The 17,762-nt window shown below is 48.8% G+C and overlaps 1 protein-coding gene across 2 annotated transcripts in view; it reads left to right on the top strand.

Moving 5' to 3' along the window:
• LOC135055455 (serine/threonine-protein phosphatase 4 regulatory subunit 1-like) overlaps positions 1-17,762 on the top strand; it is a 253,562-nt gene that overhangs the window by 130,591 nt on the left and 105,209 nt on the right. For both annotated transcript variants that reach the window (XM_063959564.1, XM_063959563.1), the window contains exon 9: positions 10,085-10,243. In XM_063959564.1, the coding sequence (XP_063815634.1) occupies positions 10,085-10,243 (159 nt within the window). The remainder of the gene's footprint in view (positions 1-10,084; positions 10,244-17,762) is intronic.

Here is a 17,762-nt window from a genome sequence, read left to right as displayed (position 1 = left end):
CCCGTTACCTCAGTGGGTCGACACAGACCCAGACACAGATACTGAGTCTAGTGTCGACGGTGAGGAGACAAACGTAATGTCCAGTAGGGCCACACGTTACATGATCACGGCAATGAAGGAAGCATTGAACATTTCTGACACTACAAGTACCACAAAGAAGGGTATTATGTGGGGTGTGAAAAAACTACCAATAGTTTTCCCTGAGTCAGATGAGTTAAATGAGGTGTGTGATAAAGCGTGGGTTTCCCCCGACAAAAAACTGCTAATTTCTAAAAAATTATTGGCACTATATCCTTTCCCGTTAGAGGTTAGGACACGTTGGGAAACACCCCCTAGGGTAGATAAGGCGCTCACACGTTTATCAAAACAAGTAGCGTTACCGTCTCCTGATACGGCCACCCTCAAAGAACCAGCAAATAGAAGGCTGGAAAATATTCTTAAAAGTATATACACACATAATGGTGTTATACTGCGACCAGCAATCGCTTCAGCCTGGATGTGCAGTGCTGGCGTCGCGTGGTCGGATTCCCTGACTGAAAATATTGATACCCTGGATAGGGACAATATACTGTTAACTATAGAGCATTTGAAGGATGCATTACTATATATGCGTGATGCACAGAGGGATATTTGCACCCTGGCATCAAGAGTAAGTGCTATGTCCATTTCTGCCAGAAGAGCGTTATGGACGCGACAGTGGTCAGGAGATGCGGATTCCAAACGACATATGGAAGTATTGCCGTATAAAGGGGAGGAGTTATTTGGGGCTGGTCTATCGGACCTGGTGGCCACGGCAACGGCTGGAAAATCCACCTTTCTCTATCGTCCTAGTGGATGCTGGGGTTCCTGAAAGGACCATGGGGAATAGCGGCTCCGCAGGAGACAGGGCACAAAAAGTAAAGCTTTTCCAGATCAGGTGGTGTGCACTGGCTCCTCCCCCTATGACCCTCCTCCAGACTCCAGTTAGATTTTTGTGCCCGGCCGAGAAGGGTGCAATTCTAGGTGGCTCTCATAAAGAGCTGCTTAGAGAAAGTTTAGCTTAGGTTTTTTATTTTACAGTGATTCCTGCTGGCAACAGGATCACTGCAACGAGGGACAGAGGGGAGAAGAAGTGAACTCACCTGCGTGCAGGATGGATTGGCTTCTTGGCTACTGGACATCAGCTCCAGAGGGACGATCACAGGTACAGCCTGGATGGTCACCGGAGCCGCGCCGCCGGCCCCCTTGCAGATGCTGAAGTAAGAAGAGGTCCAGAATCGGCGGCTGAAGACTCCTGCAGTCTTCTAAAGGTAGCGCACAGCACTGCAGCTGTGCGCCATTTTCCTCTCGGCACACTTCACACGCAGTCACTGAAGGTGCAGGGCGCTGGGGGGGGGCGCCCTGGGAGGCAAATGAAAACCTATTAAAAGGCTAAAAATACCTCACATATAGCCCCCAGAGGCTATATGGAGATATTTAACCCCTGCCTGGATTCACAAAATAGCGGGAGACGAGCCCGCCGGAAAAGGGGCGGGGCCTATCTCCTCAGCACACGGCGCCATTTCCTCTCACAGCTCCGCTGGTCAGGACGGCTCCCAGGTCTCTCCCCTGCACTGCACTACAGAAACAGGGTAAAACAGAGAGGGGGGGCAAATTTAATGGCAATATTTTGATATATATAAAGCAGCTATAAGGGAGCACTTATTATAAGGCTATCCCTGTCATATATAGCGCTTTTTTGGTGTGTGCTGGCCTACTCTCCCTCTGTCTCCCCAAAGGGCTAGTGGGTCCTGTCTTCGTGTAGAGCATTCCCTGTGTGTCTGCTGTGTGTCGGTACGTGTGTGTCGACATGTATGAGGACGATATTGGTGTGGAGGCGGAGCAATTGCCAAATATGGGGATGTCACCTCCTAGGGGGTCGACACCAGAATGGATGCCTTTATTTGTGGAATTACGGGATAGCGTCAACTCGCTTAAGCAGTCGTTTGACGACATGAGGCGGCCGGACAATCAATTAGTGCCTGTCCAGGCGCCTCAAACACCGTCAGGGGCTGTGAAACGCCCTTTGCCTCAGTCGGTCGACACAGACCCAGACACAGGCACTGATTCCAGTGGTGACGGTGACGAATCAACCGTATTTTCCAGTAGGGCCACACGTTATATGATTTTGGCAATGAAGGAGGCGTTACATTTAGCTGATACTACAGGTACCACTAAACAGGGTATTATGTGGGGTGTGAAAAAACTACCTATAGTTTTTCCTGAATCAGAAGAATTAAATGACGTGTGTGATGAAGCGTGGGTTGCCCCTGATAAAAAGCTGATAATTTCAAAGAAATTATTGGCATTATACCCTTTCCCGCCAGAGGTTAGGGAGCGCTGGGAAACACCTCCTAGGGTGGACAAGGCGCTAACACGCTTATCTAAACAAGTGGCGTTACCCTCTCCTGAGACGGCCGCACTTAAAGATCCATCAGATAGGAGGATGGAAAATATCCAAAAAAAGTATATACACACATGCAGGTGTTATACTACGACCAGCTATAGCGACTGCCTGGATGTGCAGTGCTGGGGTAGTTTGGTCAGAGTCCCTGATTGAAAATATTGATACCCTGGACAGGGACAATATTTTACTGTCGTTAGAACAAATAAAGGATGCATTTCTTTATATGCGTGATGCACAGAGGGATATCTGCACACTGGCATCACGGGTAAGTGCTATGTCCATTTCGTCCAGAAGAGCTTTATGGACGCGACAGTGGACAGGCGATGCGGATTCAAAACGGCATATGGAAGTTTTGCCGTATAAAGGGGAGGAGTTATTTGGAGTCGGTCTATCAGATTTGGTGGCCACGGCTACAGCCGGGAAATCCACCTTTCTACCTCAAGTCACTCCCCAACAGAAAAAGGCACCGACTTTTCAACCGCAGCCCTTTCGTTCCTTTAAAAATAAGAGAGCAAAGGGCTATTCATATCTGCCACGAGGCAGAGGTCGAGGGAAGAGACAGCAACAGGCAGCTCCTTCCCAGGAACAGAAGCCCTCCCCGGCTTCTACAAAAGCCTCAGCATGACGCTGGGGCTTCTCAAGCGGACTCGGGGACGGTGGGCGGTCGTCTCAAAAATTACAGCGCGCAGTGGGCTCACTCGCAGGTAGATCCCTGGATCCTGCAGATAATATCTCAGGGGTACAGGTTGGAATTAGAGACAGATCCACCTCGCCGTTTCCTGAAGTCTGCTTTACCAACGTCCCCCTCCGAAAGGGAGACGGTTTTGGAAGCCATTCACAAGCTGTACTCTCAGCAGGTGATAGTCAAGGTACCTCTTCTACAACAAGGGAAGGGGTATTATTCCACTCTATTTGTGGTACCGAAGCCGGATGGCTCGGTAAGGCCTATTCTAAATCTGAAGTCCTTGAACCTGTACATAAAGAAGTTCAAGTTCAAGATGGAGTCACTCAGAGCAGTGATAGCGAACCTGGAAGAAGGGGACTTTATGGTATCCTTGGACATCAAGGATGCGTATCTCCACGTTCCAATTTACCCCTCACACCAGGGGTACCTCAGGTTCGTTGTACAAAACTGTCACTATCAGTTTCAGACGCTGCCGTTTGGTTTGTCCACGGCACCTCGGGTCTTTACAAAGGTAATGGCCGAGATGATGATTCTTCTTCGAAGAAAAGGCGTATTAATTATCCCATACTTGGACGATCTCCTAATAAGGGCAAGGTCCAGAGAACAGCTAGAGATGGGATTAGCACTATCTCAAGAGGTGCTAAAGCAACACGGATGGATTCTGAATATTCCAAAATCCCAATTAATGCCGACAACTCGTCTGCTGTTCCTAGGGATGATTCTGGACACGGTTCAGAAAAAGGTTTTTCTTCCCGAGGAAAAAGCCAAGGAGTTATCCGACCTGGTCAGGAACCTCCTAAAACCAGGAAAGGTGTCTGTACATCAATGCACAAGAGTCCTGGGAAAAATGGTGGCTTCTTACGAAGCAATTCCATTCGGCAGATTCCATGCAATTGGATCCTGGTGACCACGGACGCCAGCCTGAGAGGCTGGGGAGCAGTCACACAAGGAAGAAACTTCCAGGGAGTGTGGTCGAGCCTGGAAAAGTCTCTTCACATAAACATTCTGGAACTAAGAGCAATCTACAATGCTCTAAGCCAGGCGGAACCTCTGCTTCAAGGAAGACCGGTGTTGATCCAGTCGGACAACATCACGGCAGTCGCCCATGTAAACAGACAGGGCGGCACAAGAAGCAGGAGTGCAATGGCAGAAGCTGCCAGGATCCTTCGCTGGGCGGAGAATCACGTGATAGCACTGTCAGCAGTGTTCATCCCGGGCGTGGACAACTGGGAAGCAGACTTCCTCAGCAGACACGATCTTCACCCGGGAGAGTGGGGACTTCATCCAGAAGTTTTCCACATGCTAATAAACCGTTGGGAAAGACCAATGGTGGACATGATGGCGTCTCGCCTCAACAAAAAACTGGACAGGTATTGCGCCAGGTCAAGAGATCCGCAGGCAATAGCTGTGGACGCGCTGGTAACACCTTGGGTGTACCAGTCGGTGTATGTGTTTCCTCCTCTGCCTCTCATACCAAAGGTATTGAGAATCATACGGCAAAGCGGAGTAAGAACGATACTAGTGCCTCCGGATTGGCCAAGAAGGTCTTGGTACCCGGAACTTCAAGAGATGGTCACGGACGATCCGTGGCCTCTACCTCTGAGAGGGGACCTGCTTCAACAGGGTCCCTGCCTCTTTCAAGACTTACCGCGGCTGCGTTTGACGGCATGGCGGTTGAACGCCAGATCCTAAAAGGAAAAGGCATTCCAGAAGAAGTCATTCCTACCTTGATTAAGGCAAGAAAGGAAGTCACCGCGAAGCATTATCACCGCATTTGGCGGAAATATGTTGCGTGGTGCGAGGATCGGAGTGCTCCGACGGAGGAATTTCAACTGGGTCGTTTCCTACATTTCCTGCAATCAGGATTGTCTATGGGTCTCAAATTGGGATCTATTAAGGTTCAAATTTCGGCCCTGTCAATATTCTTCCAAAAAGAATTGGCCTCAGTCCCTGAGGTCCAGACTTTTGTCAAAGGAGTACCTCCTGTGGTGCCTCCGGTGGCACCGTGGGATCTAAATGTAGTTTTAGATTTCCTCAAATCCCATGGGTTTGAACCACTAAAAAATGTGGATTTGAAATATCTCACATGGAAAGTGACTATGTTACTGGCCCTGGCTTCCGCCAGGAGAGTATCTGAACTGGCGGCTTTATCTTATAAAAGCCCTTATTTAATTTTCCATTCGGATAGGGCAGAGCTGCGGACGCGTCCGCATTTTCTCCCTAAGGTGGTATCAGCGTTTCACCTGAACCAGCCTATTGTAGTGCCTGCGGCTACAAGCGACTTGGAGGACTCCAAGTTGTTGGACGTTGTCAGAGCTTTAAAAATATACATTTCAAGGACGGCTGGAGTCAGAAAATCTGACTCGCTGTTTATACTGTATGCACCCAACAAGTTGGGTGCGCCTGCTTCTATGCAGTCGATTGCTCGTTGGATTTGTAACACAATTCAACTTGCACATTCTGTGGCAGGCCTGCCACAGCCTAAATCTGTTAAGGCCCATTCCACAAGGAAGGTGGGCTCATCTTGGGCGGCTGCCCGAGGGGTCTCGGCATTACAACTCTGCCGAGCAGCTACGTGGTCAGGGGAGAACACGTTTGTAAAATTCTACAAATTTGATACCCTGGCAAAAGAGGACCTGGAGTTCTCTCATTCGGTGCTGCAGAGTCATCCGCACTCTCCCGCCCGTTTGGGAGCTTTGGTATAATCCCCATGGTCCTTTCAGGAACCCCAGCATCCACTAGGACGATAGAGAAAATAAGAATTTACTTACCGATAATTCTATTTCTCGGAGTCCGTAGTGGATGCTGGGCGCCCATCCCAAGTGCGGATTATCTGCAATACTTGTACATAGTTATTGTTAACTAATTCGGGTTATTGTTTAGGGAGCCATCTTTCAGAGGCTCCTCTGTTATCATACTGTTAACTGGGTTTAGATCACAAGTTGTACGGTGTGATTGGTGTGGCTGGTATGAGTCTTACCCGGGATTCAAAATCCTCCCTTATTGTGTACGCTCGTCCGGGCACAGTACCTAACTGGAGTCTGGAGGAGGGTCATAGGGGGAGGAGCCAGTGCACACCACCTGATCTGGAAAAGCTTTACTTTTTGTGCCCTGTCTCCTGCGGAGCCGCTATTCCCCATGGTCCTTTCAGGAACCCCAGCATCCACTACGGACTCCGAGAAATAGAATTATCGGTAAGTAAATTCTTATTTTTTACCCCAGGTCACTTCACATCAGCAGAAAAAGACACCGTCTTTTCAAACTCAGTCCTTTCGTTCCCATAAGTACAAGCGAGCTAAAGGCCATTCCTTCCTGCCCCGGGGCAGAGGAAGGGGAAAAAGACTGCACCATGCAGCCGCTTCCCAGGAGCAGAAGCCCTCCCCTGCTTCTGCCAAGTCTTCAGCATGACGCTGGGGCTTTACAAGCAGACTCAGGCATGGTGGGGGCCCGTCTCAAGAATTTCAACGCGCAGTGGGCTCACTCGCAAGTGGACCCCTGGATTCTACAGGTGGTATCGCAGGGGTACAAACTGGAATTCGAGGCGTTTCCCCCTCGCCGGTTCCTGAAGTCTGCTCTACCAAGTCTCCCTCCGACAGGGAGGCAGTTTTGGAAGCCATTCACAAGCTGTATTCCCAGCAGGTGATAATCAAGGTACCCCTCCTACAACAGGGAAAGGGGTATTATTCCACGCTGTTTGTGGTACCGAAGCCGGACGGCTCGGTGAGACCAATTTTAAATCTGAAATCCCTGAACACTTACATAAAGAGGTTCAAATTCAAGATGGAATCACTCAGAGCGGTGATAGCAAACCTGGAAGAAGGGGACTATATGGTGTCTCTGGACATCAAGGATGCTTATCTCCACGTCCCAATCTACCCGTCTCACCAAGGGTACCTCAGGTTTGTAGTACAAAACTGTCATTATCAGTTTCAGACGCTGCCGTTTGGGTTGTCCACGGCACCTCGGGTCTTTACCAAGGTAATGGCCGAAATGATGATTCTTCTTCGAAGAAAAGGCATCTTAATTATCCCTTACTTGGACGATCTTCTGATAAGGGCAAGGTCCAGGGAACAGTTAGAAGTCGGAGTAGCACTATCTCAGGTAGTGTTACGTCAGCACGGGTGGATCCTAAATATTCCAAAATCGCAGCTGATTCCAACGACACGTCTACTGTTCCTAGGAATGATTCTGGACACAGTCCAGAAAAAGGTGTTTCTCCCGGAGGAGAAGGCCAGGGAGTTATCCGAGCTAGTCAGGAACCTCCTAAAACCAGGCCAGGTGTCAGTGCATCAGTGCACGAGGGTCCTGGGAAAAATGGTGGCTTCTTACGAAGCAATTCCATTCGGAAGATTCCATGCAAGAACGTTTCAGTGGGATCTACTGGACAAATGGTCCGGATCGCATCTTCAGATGCATCAGCGGATAACCCTGTCGACAAGGACAAGGGTGTCTCTTCTGTGGTGGCTGCAGAGTGCTCATCTACTAGAGGGCCGCAGATTTGGCATTCAGGATTGGGTCCTGGTGACCACGGACGCCAGCCTGAGAGGCTGGGGGGCAGTCACACAGGGAAAAAATTTCCAGGGCTTGTGGTCAAGCATGGAAACATCTCTTCATATAAACATTCTGGAACTAAGGGACATTTACAATGCCCTAAGTCAAGCGAAACCCCTGCTTCAGGGTCAGGCGGTATTGATCCAATCGGACAACATCACGTCAGTCGCCCACGTAAACAGACAGGGCGGCACGAGAAGCAGGAGGGCAATGGCAGAAGCTGCAAGGATTCTTCGCTGGGCGGAAAATCATGTGATAGCTCTGTCAGCAGTGTTCATTCCGGGAGTGGACAACTGGGAAGCAGACTTCCTCAGCAGACACGACCTTCACCCGGGAGAGTGGGGACTTCACCCAGAAGTCTTCCACCTGATTGTAAACCGTTGGGAAAAACCAAAGGTGGACATGATGGCGTCACGTCTAAACAAAAAACTAGACAGATATTGCGCCAGGTCAAGGGACCCTCAGGCAATAGCGGTGGACGCTCTGGTGACACCGTGGGTGTACCAGTCAGTGTATGTGTTCCCTCCTCTGCCTCTCATACCAAAAGTACTGAGAATCATAAGAAGGAGAGGAGTAAGAACGATACTCGTGGTTCCGGATTGGCCAAGAAGGACTTGGTACCCGGAACTTCAAGAGATGCTCACGGAAGACCCGTGGCCTCTACCTCTAAGAAAGGACCTGCTCCAGCAGGGGCCTTGTCTGTTCCAAGACTTACCGCGGCTGCGTTTGACGGCATGGCGGTTGAACGCCGGATCCTGAAGGAAAAAGGCATTCCGGATGAAGTCATCCCTACCCTGGTCAAAGCCAGGAAGGATGTAACCGCAAAACATTATCACCGCATTTGGCGAAAATATGTTGCGTGGTGTGAGGCCAAGAAGGCCCCTACAGAGGAATTTCAACTGGGTCGTTTCCTCCATTTCCTGCAAACAGGACTGTCTATGGGCCTAAAATTAGGGTCCATTAAGGTTCAAATTTCGGCCCTGTCGATTTTCTTCCAGAAAGAACTGGCTTCAGTACCTGAAGTTCAGACATTTGTAAAAGGGGTACTGTATATACAACCTCCTTTTGTGCCTCCAGTGGCACCTTGGGATCTCAATGTTGTTTTGAGGTTCCTTAAGTCACATTGGTTTGAACCACTCACCACTGTGGACTTAAAATATCTCACATGGAAGGTGACGATGCTGTTAGCCCTGGCTTCAGCCAGGCGTGTGTCAGAATTGGCGGCTTTATCATATAAAAGCCCTTACTTAATTTTTCATTCTGACAGGGCAGAATTGAGGACTCGTCCTCAATTTCTCCCTAAGGTGGTTTCTGCTTTTCACATGAACCAACCTATTGTGGTGCCTGCGGCTACTAGGGACTTGGAGGACTCCAAGTTACTTGACGTTGTCAGGGCCCTGAAAATATATGTTTCCAGGACGGCTGGAGTCAGAAAGTCTGACTCGCTGTTTATCCTGTATGCACCCAACAAGCTGGGTGCTCCTGCTTCTAAGCAGACTATTGCTCGTTGGATTTGTAGTACAATTCAGCTTGCACATTCTGTGGCAGGCCTGCCACAGCCAAAATCTGTAAAAGCCCATTCCACAAGGAAAGTGGGCTCATCTTGGGCGGCTGCCCGAGGGGTCTCGGCTTTACAACTTTGCCGAGCAGCTACTTGGTCAGGGGCAAACACGTTTGCTAAATTCTACAAATTTGATACCCTGGCTGAGGAGGACCTGGAGTTCTCTCATTCGGTGCTGCAGAGTCATCCGCACTCTCCCGCCCGTTTGGGAGCTTTGGTATAATCCCCATGGTCCTTACGGAGTCCCAGCATCCACTAGGACGTCAGAGAAAATAAGATTTTACTTACCGATAAATCTATTTCTCGTAGTCCGTAGTGGATGCTGGGCGCCCATCCCAAGTGCGGATTGTCTGCAATACTTGTACATAGTTATTGTTAACTAAATCGGGTTATTGTTGTTGTGAGCCATCTTTTCAGAGGCTCCTTCGTTGTTATCATACTGTTAACTGGGTTCAGATCACAAGTTGTACGGTGTGATTGGTGTGGCTGGTATGAGTCTTACCCGGGATTCAATATCCTTCCTGATTATGTACGCTCGTCCGGGCACAGTATCCTAACTGAGGCTTGGAGGAGGGTCATAGGGGGAGGAGCCAGTGCACACCACCTGATCCTAAAGCTTTTATTCTTGTGCCCTGTCTCCTGCGGAGCCGCTATTCCCCATGGTCCTTACGGAGTCCCAGCATCCACTACGGACTACGAGAAATAGATTTATCGGTAAGTAAAATCTTATTTTTTACGCAAATAGACTGATTAACATGCATTGTTGTTCAGTATCCCCTCTCAAACTGTTATTGTCAATCTGTTTTCTAACCATTTTTTGTCCTTGTAAATTTACATCCGAACACATTGTGTTTCTTTGTAGATTCCTAAGTTTCTCGAGCTGTGTTCTGACAGTGCATGGGGTATGCGTAAGGTGTGTGCAGAGTGCTTTATGGCCGTGTCCTACACAACGTCCAGTGAGATAAGAAGAACAAAGCTCTCTCCTCTGTTTATAAACCTGATCAGTGACCCCTGCCGCTGGGTGAGTGCCTTATATCACTATAGCCTTAAAATTGAATTGGTTTACAGATCAATACTACTGACCACATTTACTAAAGCAGAAATGTGTGTGCTTACACACACGCACACACACACACACACACACACACACACACACACACACACACACACACACACACACACACACACACAATATGTTTTCCTTTCTTACCAATGTAGTGCAAAAAAGGCAGACAACAATACACACAGGCTGCTTAATTCATGTGTAGACTGGTCCACCTTCATGTTGCATGCAAAGGCTCCAGGAAATCTTTTATTTGTTGTAGCTATATAAAAGTTGTGGGCCTTGTATATCTTACATTGTAAGTGTTGAAGTTTGTTGAAAGCTTTGATGTTAAAAAAAATATTTCTAAATTTCCCTGGTGATCCATTTGGAATTGGGATGTGTTCAAGTGTGGTGTGTCAGAGGGTCTCATCTCTGGTGGACCATTAAGAGTGGTCATAGCTGCAGCTCCTGCACACAGCTAGATGATGCATTACATCCCTCACTGTTGGTCACAGAGTATTTTGGGGTAAATTTACTAAGATGGGAGTTCTATATAAGATGGGATGTTGCCCATAGCAGCCAAACAGATTCTACTTCTCATTTATCTAGCACCTTCTAGAAGATAATACCTGGAATCTGATTGGTTGCTATGGGCAACATCCCATCTTAAATAGAACTCCTATCTTAGTAAATGTACCCCTTTGTTTCCTGAATCCAGGAAATGAATTGCCTCCTGATAGTCCGTTCTAATGACAGAGTGGCGAGTAAGGCCATCCTGTGGCATAATGTAAATTTTTAAGCCTGTGTGGTCTGACAATGTTTGAAGTGTTTTATTGTAGACCACAGAAATGGTTTGATATTCCAGAGCAGGTCACAGAGCTACGAGAGTGGGAACAGTAAGTAACACTGTTCAGAATCTGCAATTCAGTGGTTCAAGTGGAACCAGGTAGCATGAGAGACACTGTGGCAGTGGAACAGCTTCATTATGGCACAAATCTAGAGTTCATACAAAACATATATAGCAGCACAATTCAGGGACCAGCGCAGAACATCACGGCATCCCACTTTAACAATGTGTTAATTTACCTGGCGGACATAAGGCGTGGACCAGTCAACTGTGGAGAAAAGCAATTTTCTTTTAAAATCTTCTTTTTTTTTTTTTTTCCTTAATATGGAAGCAGTGTTTGCCCCTAAAATGAGACGTTTTTCACATAAAGAATATTGCCCAGAGTGCTTCAGTCTGAATGTGAAACATCATGGTTTGGGGCTGTGTGTCAGCAGCTGGTGTCAATGCATCCTTCAACCAAGGATATTTTTAAAGAAGTTGAAGAAATGTTTTAAGGCAACAACGCACTGCATCATTATGCAGAGAAATGGTTTGAAACTCAACAGTAGAATTCAGTGGCAAGGGCGATTGACATACTGTACCTCAATCCAGTTGAGAATTTGTAGCATAAAATTTTGTCTTGCCTGTATACGCAGCCAGGCTGTGTATGCAGGCGCCCCAATGCCATGTTTCGTATTGCAGGTGATGCCATCCAGCCGCCCCGTAAACGTCCATGACACGCCTACGTTTCCAGCGGGTTTCCCTGTTATTTTTAACATGGGAAGAATAGTTAGGAAACTTATATAACGATGGTAATGTGCAGTGGCATAGCTACAATGGGTGCATATTGTGCAGTGCACATGGGTTCCTGTGTCCTTGGGGCCTCGCACTGCATACCCTGCACCCATATTTCTCTAACGTCCTAAGTGGATGCTGGGGACTCCGTAAGGACCATGGGGAATAGCGGCTCCGCAGGAGACTGGGCACAAAAGTAAAGCTTTAGAACTACCTGGTGTGCACTGGCTCCTCCCCCCATGACCCTCCTCCAAGCCTCAGTTAGATTTTTGTGCCCGAACGAGAAGGGTGCACACTAGGTGGCTCTCCTGAGCTGCTTAGTGAAAAGTTTAGTTTTAGGTTTTTTATTTTCAGTGAGACCTGCTGGCAACAGGCTCACTGCATCGAGGGACTAAGGGGAGAAGAAGCGAACTCACCTGCGTGCAGAGTGGATTGGGCTTCTTAGGCTACTGGACATTAGCTCCAGAGGGACGATCACAGGCCCAGCCATGGATGGGTCCCAGAGCCGCGCCGCCGGCCCCCTTACAGAGCCAGAAGACAGAAGAGGTCAGGAAAATCGGCGGCAGAAGACGTCAGTCTTCAACAAGGTAGCGCACAGCACTGCAGCTGTGCGCCATTGCTCTCAGTACACTTCACACTCCGGTCACTGAGGGTGCAGGGCGCTGGGGGGGGGCGCCCTGAGACGCAATAAAAACACCTTGGATGGCAAAAAATGCATCACATATAGCTCCTGGGCTATATGGATGCATTTAACCCCTGCCAGAATACATAGAAAAACGGGAGATAGGCTCCGCCCCCTTATCGGCGGCCTTATCTCCTCAGCACACTGGCGCCATTTTCCCTCACAGCTCCGTTGGAGGGAAGCTCCCTGGCTCTCCCCTGCAGTCACTACACTACAGAAAGGGTTAAAAAAGAGAGGGGGGGCACTAATTACGCGCAGTATTAAAGATACAGCAGCTATAAGGGGAAAAACACTTATATAAGGTTATCCCTGTATATATATATAGCGCTCTGGTGTGTGCTGGCAAACTCTCCCTCTGTCTCCCCAAAGGGCTAGTGGGGTCCTGTCCTCTATCAGAGCATTCCCTGTGTGTGTGCTGTATGTCGGTACGTTTGTGTCGACATGTATGAGGAGAAAAATGATGTGGAGACGGAGCAGATTGCCTGTAATAGTGATGTCACCCCCTAGGGGGTCGACACCTGAGTGGATGAACTGTGGGAAGGAATTACGTGACAGTGTCAGCTCTGTATAAAAGACAGTGGTTGACATGAGACAGCCGGCTACTCAGCTTGTGCCTGTCCAGACGTCTCATAGGCCGTCAGGGGCTCTAAAGCGCCCGTTACCTCAGATGGCAGATATAGACGCCGACACGGATACTGACTCCAGTGTCGACGGTGAAGAGACAAATGTGACTTCCAGTAGGGCCACACGTTACATGATGGAGGCAATGAAAAATGTTTTACACATTTCTGATAATACGAGTACCACCAAAAAGGGGTATTATGTTCGGTGAGGAAAAACTACCTGTAGTTTTCCTGAATCTGAGAAATTAAATGAGGTGTGTGATGATGCGTGGGTTTCCCCCGATAACAACTGATAATTTCTAAAATGTTATTGGCATTATATCCTTTCCCGCCAGAGGTTAGGGTGCGTTGGGAAACACCCCCTAGGGTGGATAAAGCGCTCACACGCTTGTAAGGGCTCTACCCTCTCCTGAGATGGCCGCCCTTAAGGATCCTGCTGATAGAAAGCAGGAGGGTATCCTAAAATGTATTTACACACATACTGGTGTTATACTGCGACCAGCAATCGCCTCAGCCTGGATGTGCAGTGCTGGGTTGGCGTGGTCGGATTCCCTGACTGAAAATATTGATACCCTAGATAGGGACAGTATATTTTTGCCTATAGAGCATTTAAAAGATGCATTTCTATATATGCGTGATGCACAGCGGAATATTTGCCGACTGGCATCAAGTCTAAGTGCGTTGTCCATTTCTACCAGTAGAGGGTTATGGACACGACAGTGGTCAGGTGATGCGGATTTCAAACGGCATTTGGAAGTATTGCCTTATTAAGGGGAGGAGTTATTTGGGGTCGGTCTTTCAGACCTGGTGGCCACGGCAACAGCTGGGAAATCCACGTTTGTACCCCAGGTCGCCTCTCAACATGAGAAGACGCCGTATTATCAGGCGCAGTCTTTTCGTGGACAAGCGGGCAAAAGGTTCCTCATTTCTGCCCCGTGACAGAGGGAGAGGAAAAAGGCTGCAGAAATCAGCCAGTTCCCAGGAACAGAAACCCTCTCCCGCCTCTGCCAAGCCCTCAGTATGACGCTGGGGCTTTACAAGCAGAATCAGGCACGGTGGGGGGCCCGTCTCAATGAATTTCAGCGCGCAGTGGGCTCACTCGCAAGTAGACCCCTGGATCCGTCAGGTGATATCTCAGGGGTACAAATTGGAATTCGAGACGTCTCCCCCTCGCCGTTTCCTAAAGTCGGCTTTACCGATGTCTCCTTCTGACAGGGAGACAGTTTTGGAAGCCATTCACAAGCTGTATTCCCAGCAGGTGATAATCAAGGTACCCCTCCTGCAACAGGGAACGGGGTATTATTCCACACTGTTGTGGTACCGAAGCCGGACGGCTCGGTGAGACCGATTCTAAATCTAAAATCTTTGAACACTTACATACAGAGGTTCAAATTCAAGATTGAGTCACTCAGAGCAGTGATTGCGAACCTGGAAGAAGGGGACTACATGATGTCTCGGGACATCAAGGATGCTTACCTTCATGTCCAAATTTACCCTTCTCACCAAGGGTACCTCAGGTTTATGGTACAGAACTGTCACTATCAGTTCAGACGCTGCCGTATGGATGGTCCACGGCACCCCGGGTCTTTACCAAGGTAATGGCCGAAATGATGATATTCCTTCGAAGGAAGGGAATTTTAGTTATCCCTTACTTGGACGATTCCCTGATAAGGGTAAGATCCAGGGAACAGTTGGAGGTCGGTGTAGCACTATCTCAGGTAGTGTTGCGGCAGCACGATTGGATTCTCAATATTCCAAAATCGCAGCTGGTTCCGACGACTCGTCTTCTGTTCCTAGGGATGATCCTGGACACAGTCCAGAAAAAGGTGTTTCTCCCGGAGGAGAAAGCCAGGGAGTTATCCGAGCTAGTCAGGAACCTCCTAAAACCGAGCCAAGTCTCAGTGCATCAATGCACAAGGGTTCTGGGTAAAATGGTGGCTTCCTACGAAGCAATCCCATTCGGCAGATTCCACGCAAGAACTTTCCAGTGGGACCTGCTGGACAAATGGTCCGGGTCGCATCTTCAGATGCATCAGCGGATAACCCTGTCACCAAGAACAAGGGTGTCCCTCCTGTGTTGGTTGCAGAGTGCTCATCTTCTAGAGGGCCGCAGATTCGGCATTCAGGACTGGGTCCTGGTGACCACGGATGCCAGCCTGCGAGGCTGGGGAGCAGTCACACAGGGAAGGATTTTCCAGGGCTTATGGTCAAGCCTGGAGACATCACTTCACATAAATATCCTGAAGCTAAGGGCCATTTACAATGCTCTAAGCTTAGCAAGACCTCTGCTTCAAGGTCAGCCGGTGTTGATCCAGTCGGACAACATCACGGCAGTCACCCACGTAAACAGACAGGGTGGCACAAGAAGCAGGAGGGCAATGGCAGAAGCTGCAAGGATTCTTCGCTGGGCGGAAAATCATGTGATAGCACTGTCAGCAATTCCGGGAGTGGACAACTGGGAAGCAGACTTCCTCAGCAGACACGACCTCCACCCGGGAGAGTGGGGACTTCACCCAGAAGTCTTCCACATGATTATAAACCGTTGGGAAAAACTCGACAGGTATTGCGCCAGGTCAAGGGACCCTCAGGCAATAGCTGTAGATGCTCTGGTAACACCGTGGGTGTACTAGTCAGTGTATGTGTTCCCTCATCTGCCTCTCATACCCAAGGTACTGAGATTGATAAGATGGAGAGGAGTAAGCACTATATTCGTGGCTCCGGATTGGCCAAGAAGGACTTGGTAACCGGAACTTCAAGAGATGCTCACGGAGGATCCGTGGCCTCTACCTCTAAGAAGGGACCTGCTCCAGCAAGGACCCTGTCTGTTCCAAGACTTACCGCGGCTGCGTTTGACGGCATGGCGGTTGAACGCCGGATCCTGAAGGAAAAAAGGCATTCCGGATGAAGTCATCCCTATCCTGATCAAAGCCAGGAAGGATGTAACCGCAAAACATTATCACCGCATTTGGCGAAAATATGTTGCGTGGTGCGAGGCCAGTAAGGCCCGACGGAGGAAATTCAACTGGGTCGATTCCTACATTTCCTGCAAACAGGAGTGTCTATGGGCCTGAAATTGGGGTCCATTAAGGTTCAAATTTCGGCCCTGTCAATTTTCTTCCAAAAAGAACTAGCTTCAGTCCCTGAAGTTCAGACGTTGTAAAAGGGGTACTGCATATACAGCCTCCTTTTGTGCCTCCAGTGGCACCTTGGGATCTCAATGTAGTTTTTGGGTTCCAAAAGTCACATTGGTTTGAACCACTTAAATCTGTGGAGTTAAAATATCTCACATGGAAAGTGGTCATGCTGTTGGCCCTGGCCTGGGCCAGGCGCGTGTCAGAATTGGCGGCTTTATCCTGTAAAAGCCCTTATCTGATTTTCCATTCGGACAGGGCGGAATTGAGGACTCGTCCTCAGTTTCTCCCTAAGGTGGTTTCAGCGTTTCACCTGAACCAACCTATTGTGGTGCCTGCGGCTACTAGGGACTTGGAGGACTCCAAGTTGCTAGACGTTGTCAGGGCCCTGAAAATATATGTTTCCAGGACGGCTGGAGTCAGAAAATCTGACTCGCTGTTTATAATGTATGCACCCAACAAGCTGGGTGCTCCTGCTTCTAAGCAGACTATTGCTCGTTGGATTTGTAGTACAATTCAGCTTGCACATTCTGTGGCAGGCTTCCCACAGCCAAAAATCTGTAAATGCCCACTCCACAAGGAAGATGGGCTCATCTTGGGCGGCTGCCCGAGGGGTCTCGGCTTTACAACTTTGCCGAGCAGCTACTTGGTCAGGAGCAAATACGTTTGTAAAATTCTACAAAATTGATACCCTGGCTGAGGAGGACCTGGAGTTCTCTCATTTGGTGCTGCAGAGTCATCCGCACTCTCCCGCCCGTTTGGGAGCTTTGGTATAATCCCCATGGTCCTTACGGAGTCCCCAGCATCCACTTAGGACGTTAGAGAAAATAAGAATTTACTTACCGATAATTCTATTTCTCGTAGTCCGTAGTGGATGCTGGGCGCCCATCCCAAGTGCGGATTGTCTGCAATACTGGTACATAGTTATTGTTACCAAAAAATCGGGTTATTGCTGGAGTGAGCCATCTTTTCTAGAGGCTCCTCTGTTATCATGCTGTTAGCTGGGTTTAGATCACGAGTTGTACGGTGTGATTGGTGTGGCTGGTATGAGTCTTACCCGGGATTCAAAATCCTTCCTTATTGTGTACGCTCGTCCGGGCACAGTATCCTAACTGAGGCTTGGAGGAGGGTCATGGGGGGAGGAGCCAGTGCACACCAGGTAGTTCTAAAGCTTTACTTTTGTGCCCAGTCTCCTGCGGAGCCGCTATTCCCCATGGTCCTTATGGAGTCCCCAGCATCCACTACGGACTACGAGAAATAGAATTATCGGTAAGTAAATTCTTATTATTATACTCTCCTCTCTGGAGTCCTCTGTCTGCAATCACCAGGAAAATGGCATGGTCGCTATTTTTCTGGAGATTGCGCATGCATACTGGATACCTGTGCATGTGCAGTACACTCTGGCACAGTGCCAGTGTCTACGCACAATTGTGCGCGA

The sequence above is a fragment of the Pseudophryne corroboree genome, chromosome 3 (genome assembly GCF_028390025.1).
Source record: "Pseudophryne corroboree isolate aPseCor3 chromosome 3, aPseCor3.hap2, whole genome shotgun sequence".
Taxonomy (NCBI): Eukaryota; Metazoa; Chordata; class Amphibia; order Anura; family Myobatrachidae; genus Pseudophryne; species Pseudophryne corroboree.
The sequence above is the reverse complement of the archived record's forward strand: the minus strand, read 5'-3'. Positions and strand labels throughout refer to the sequence as shown.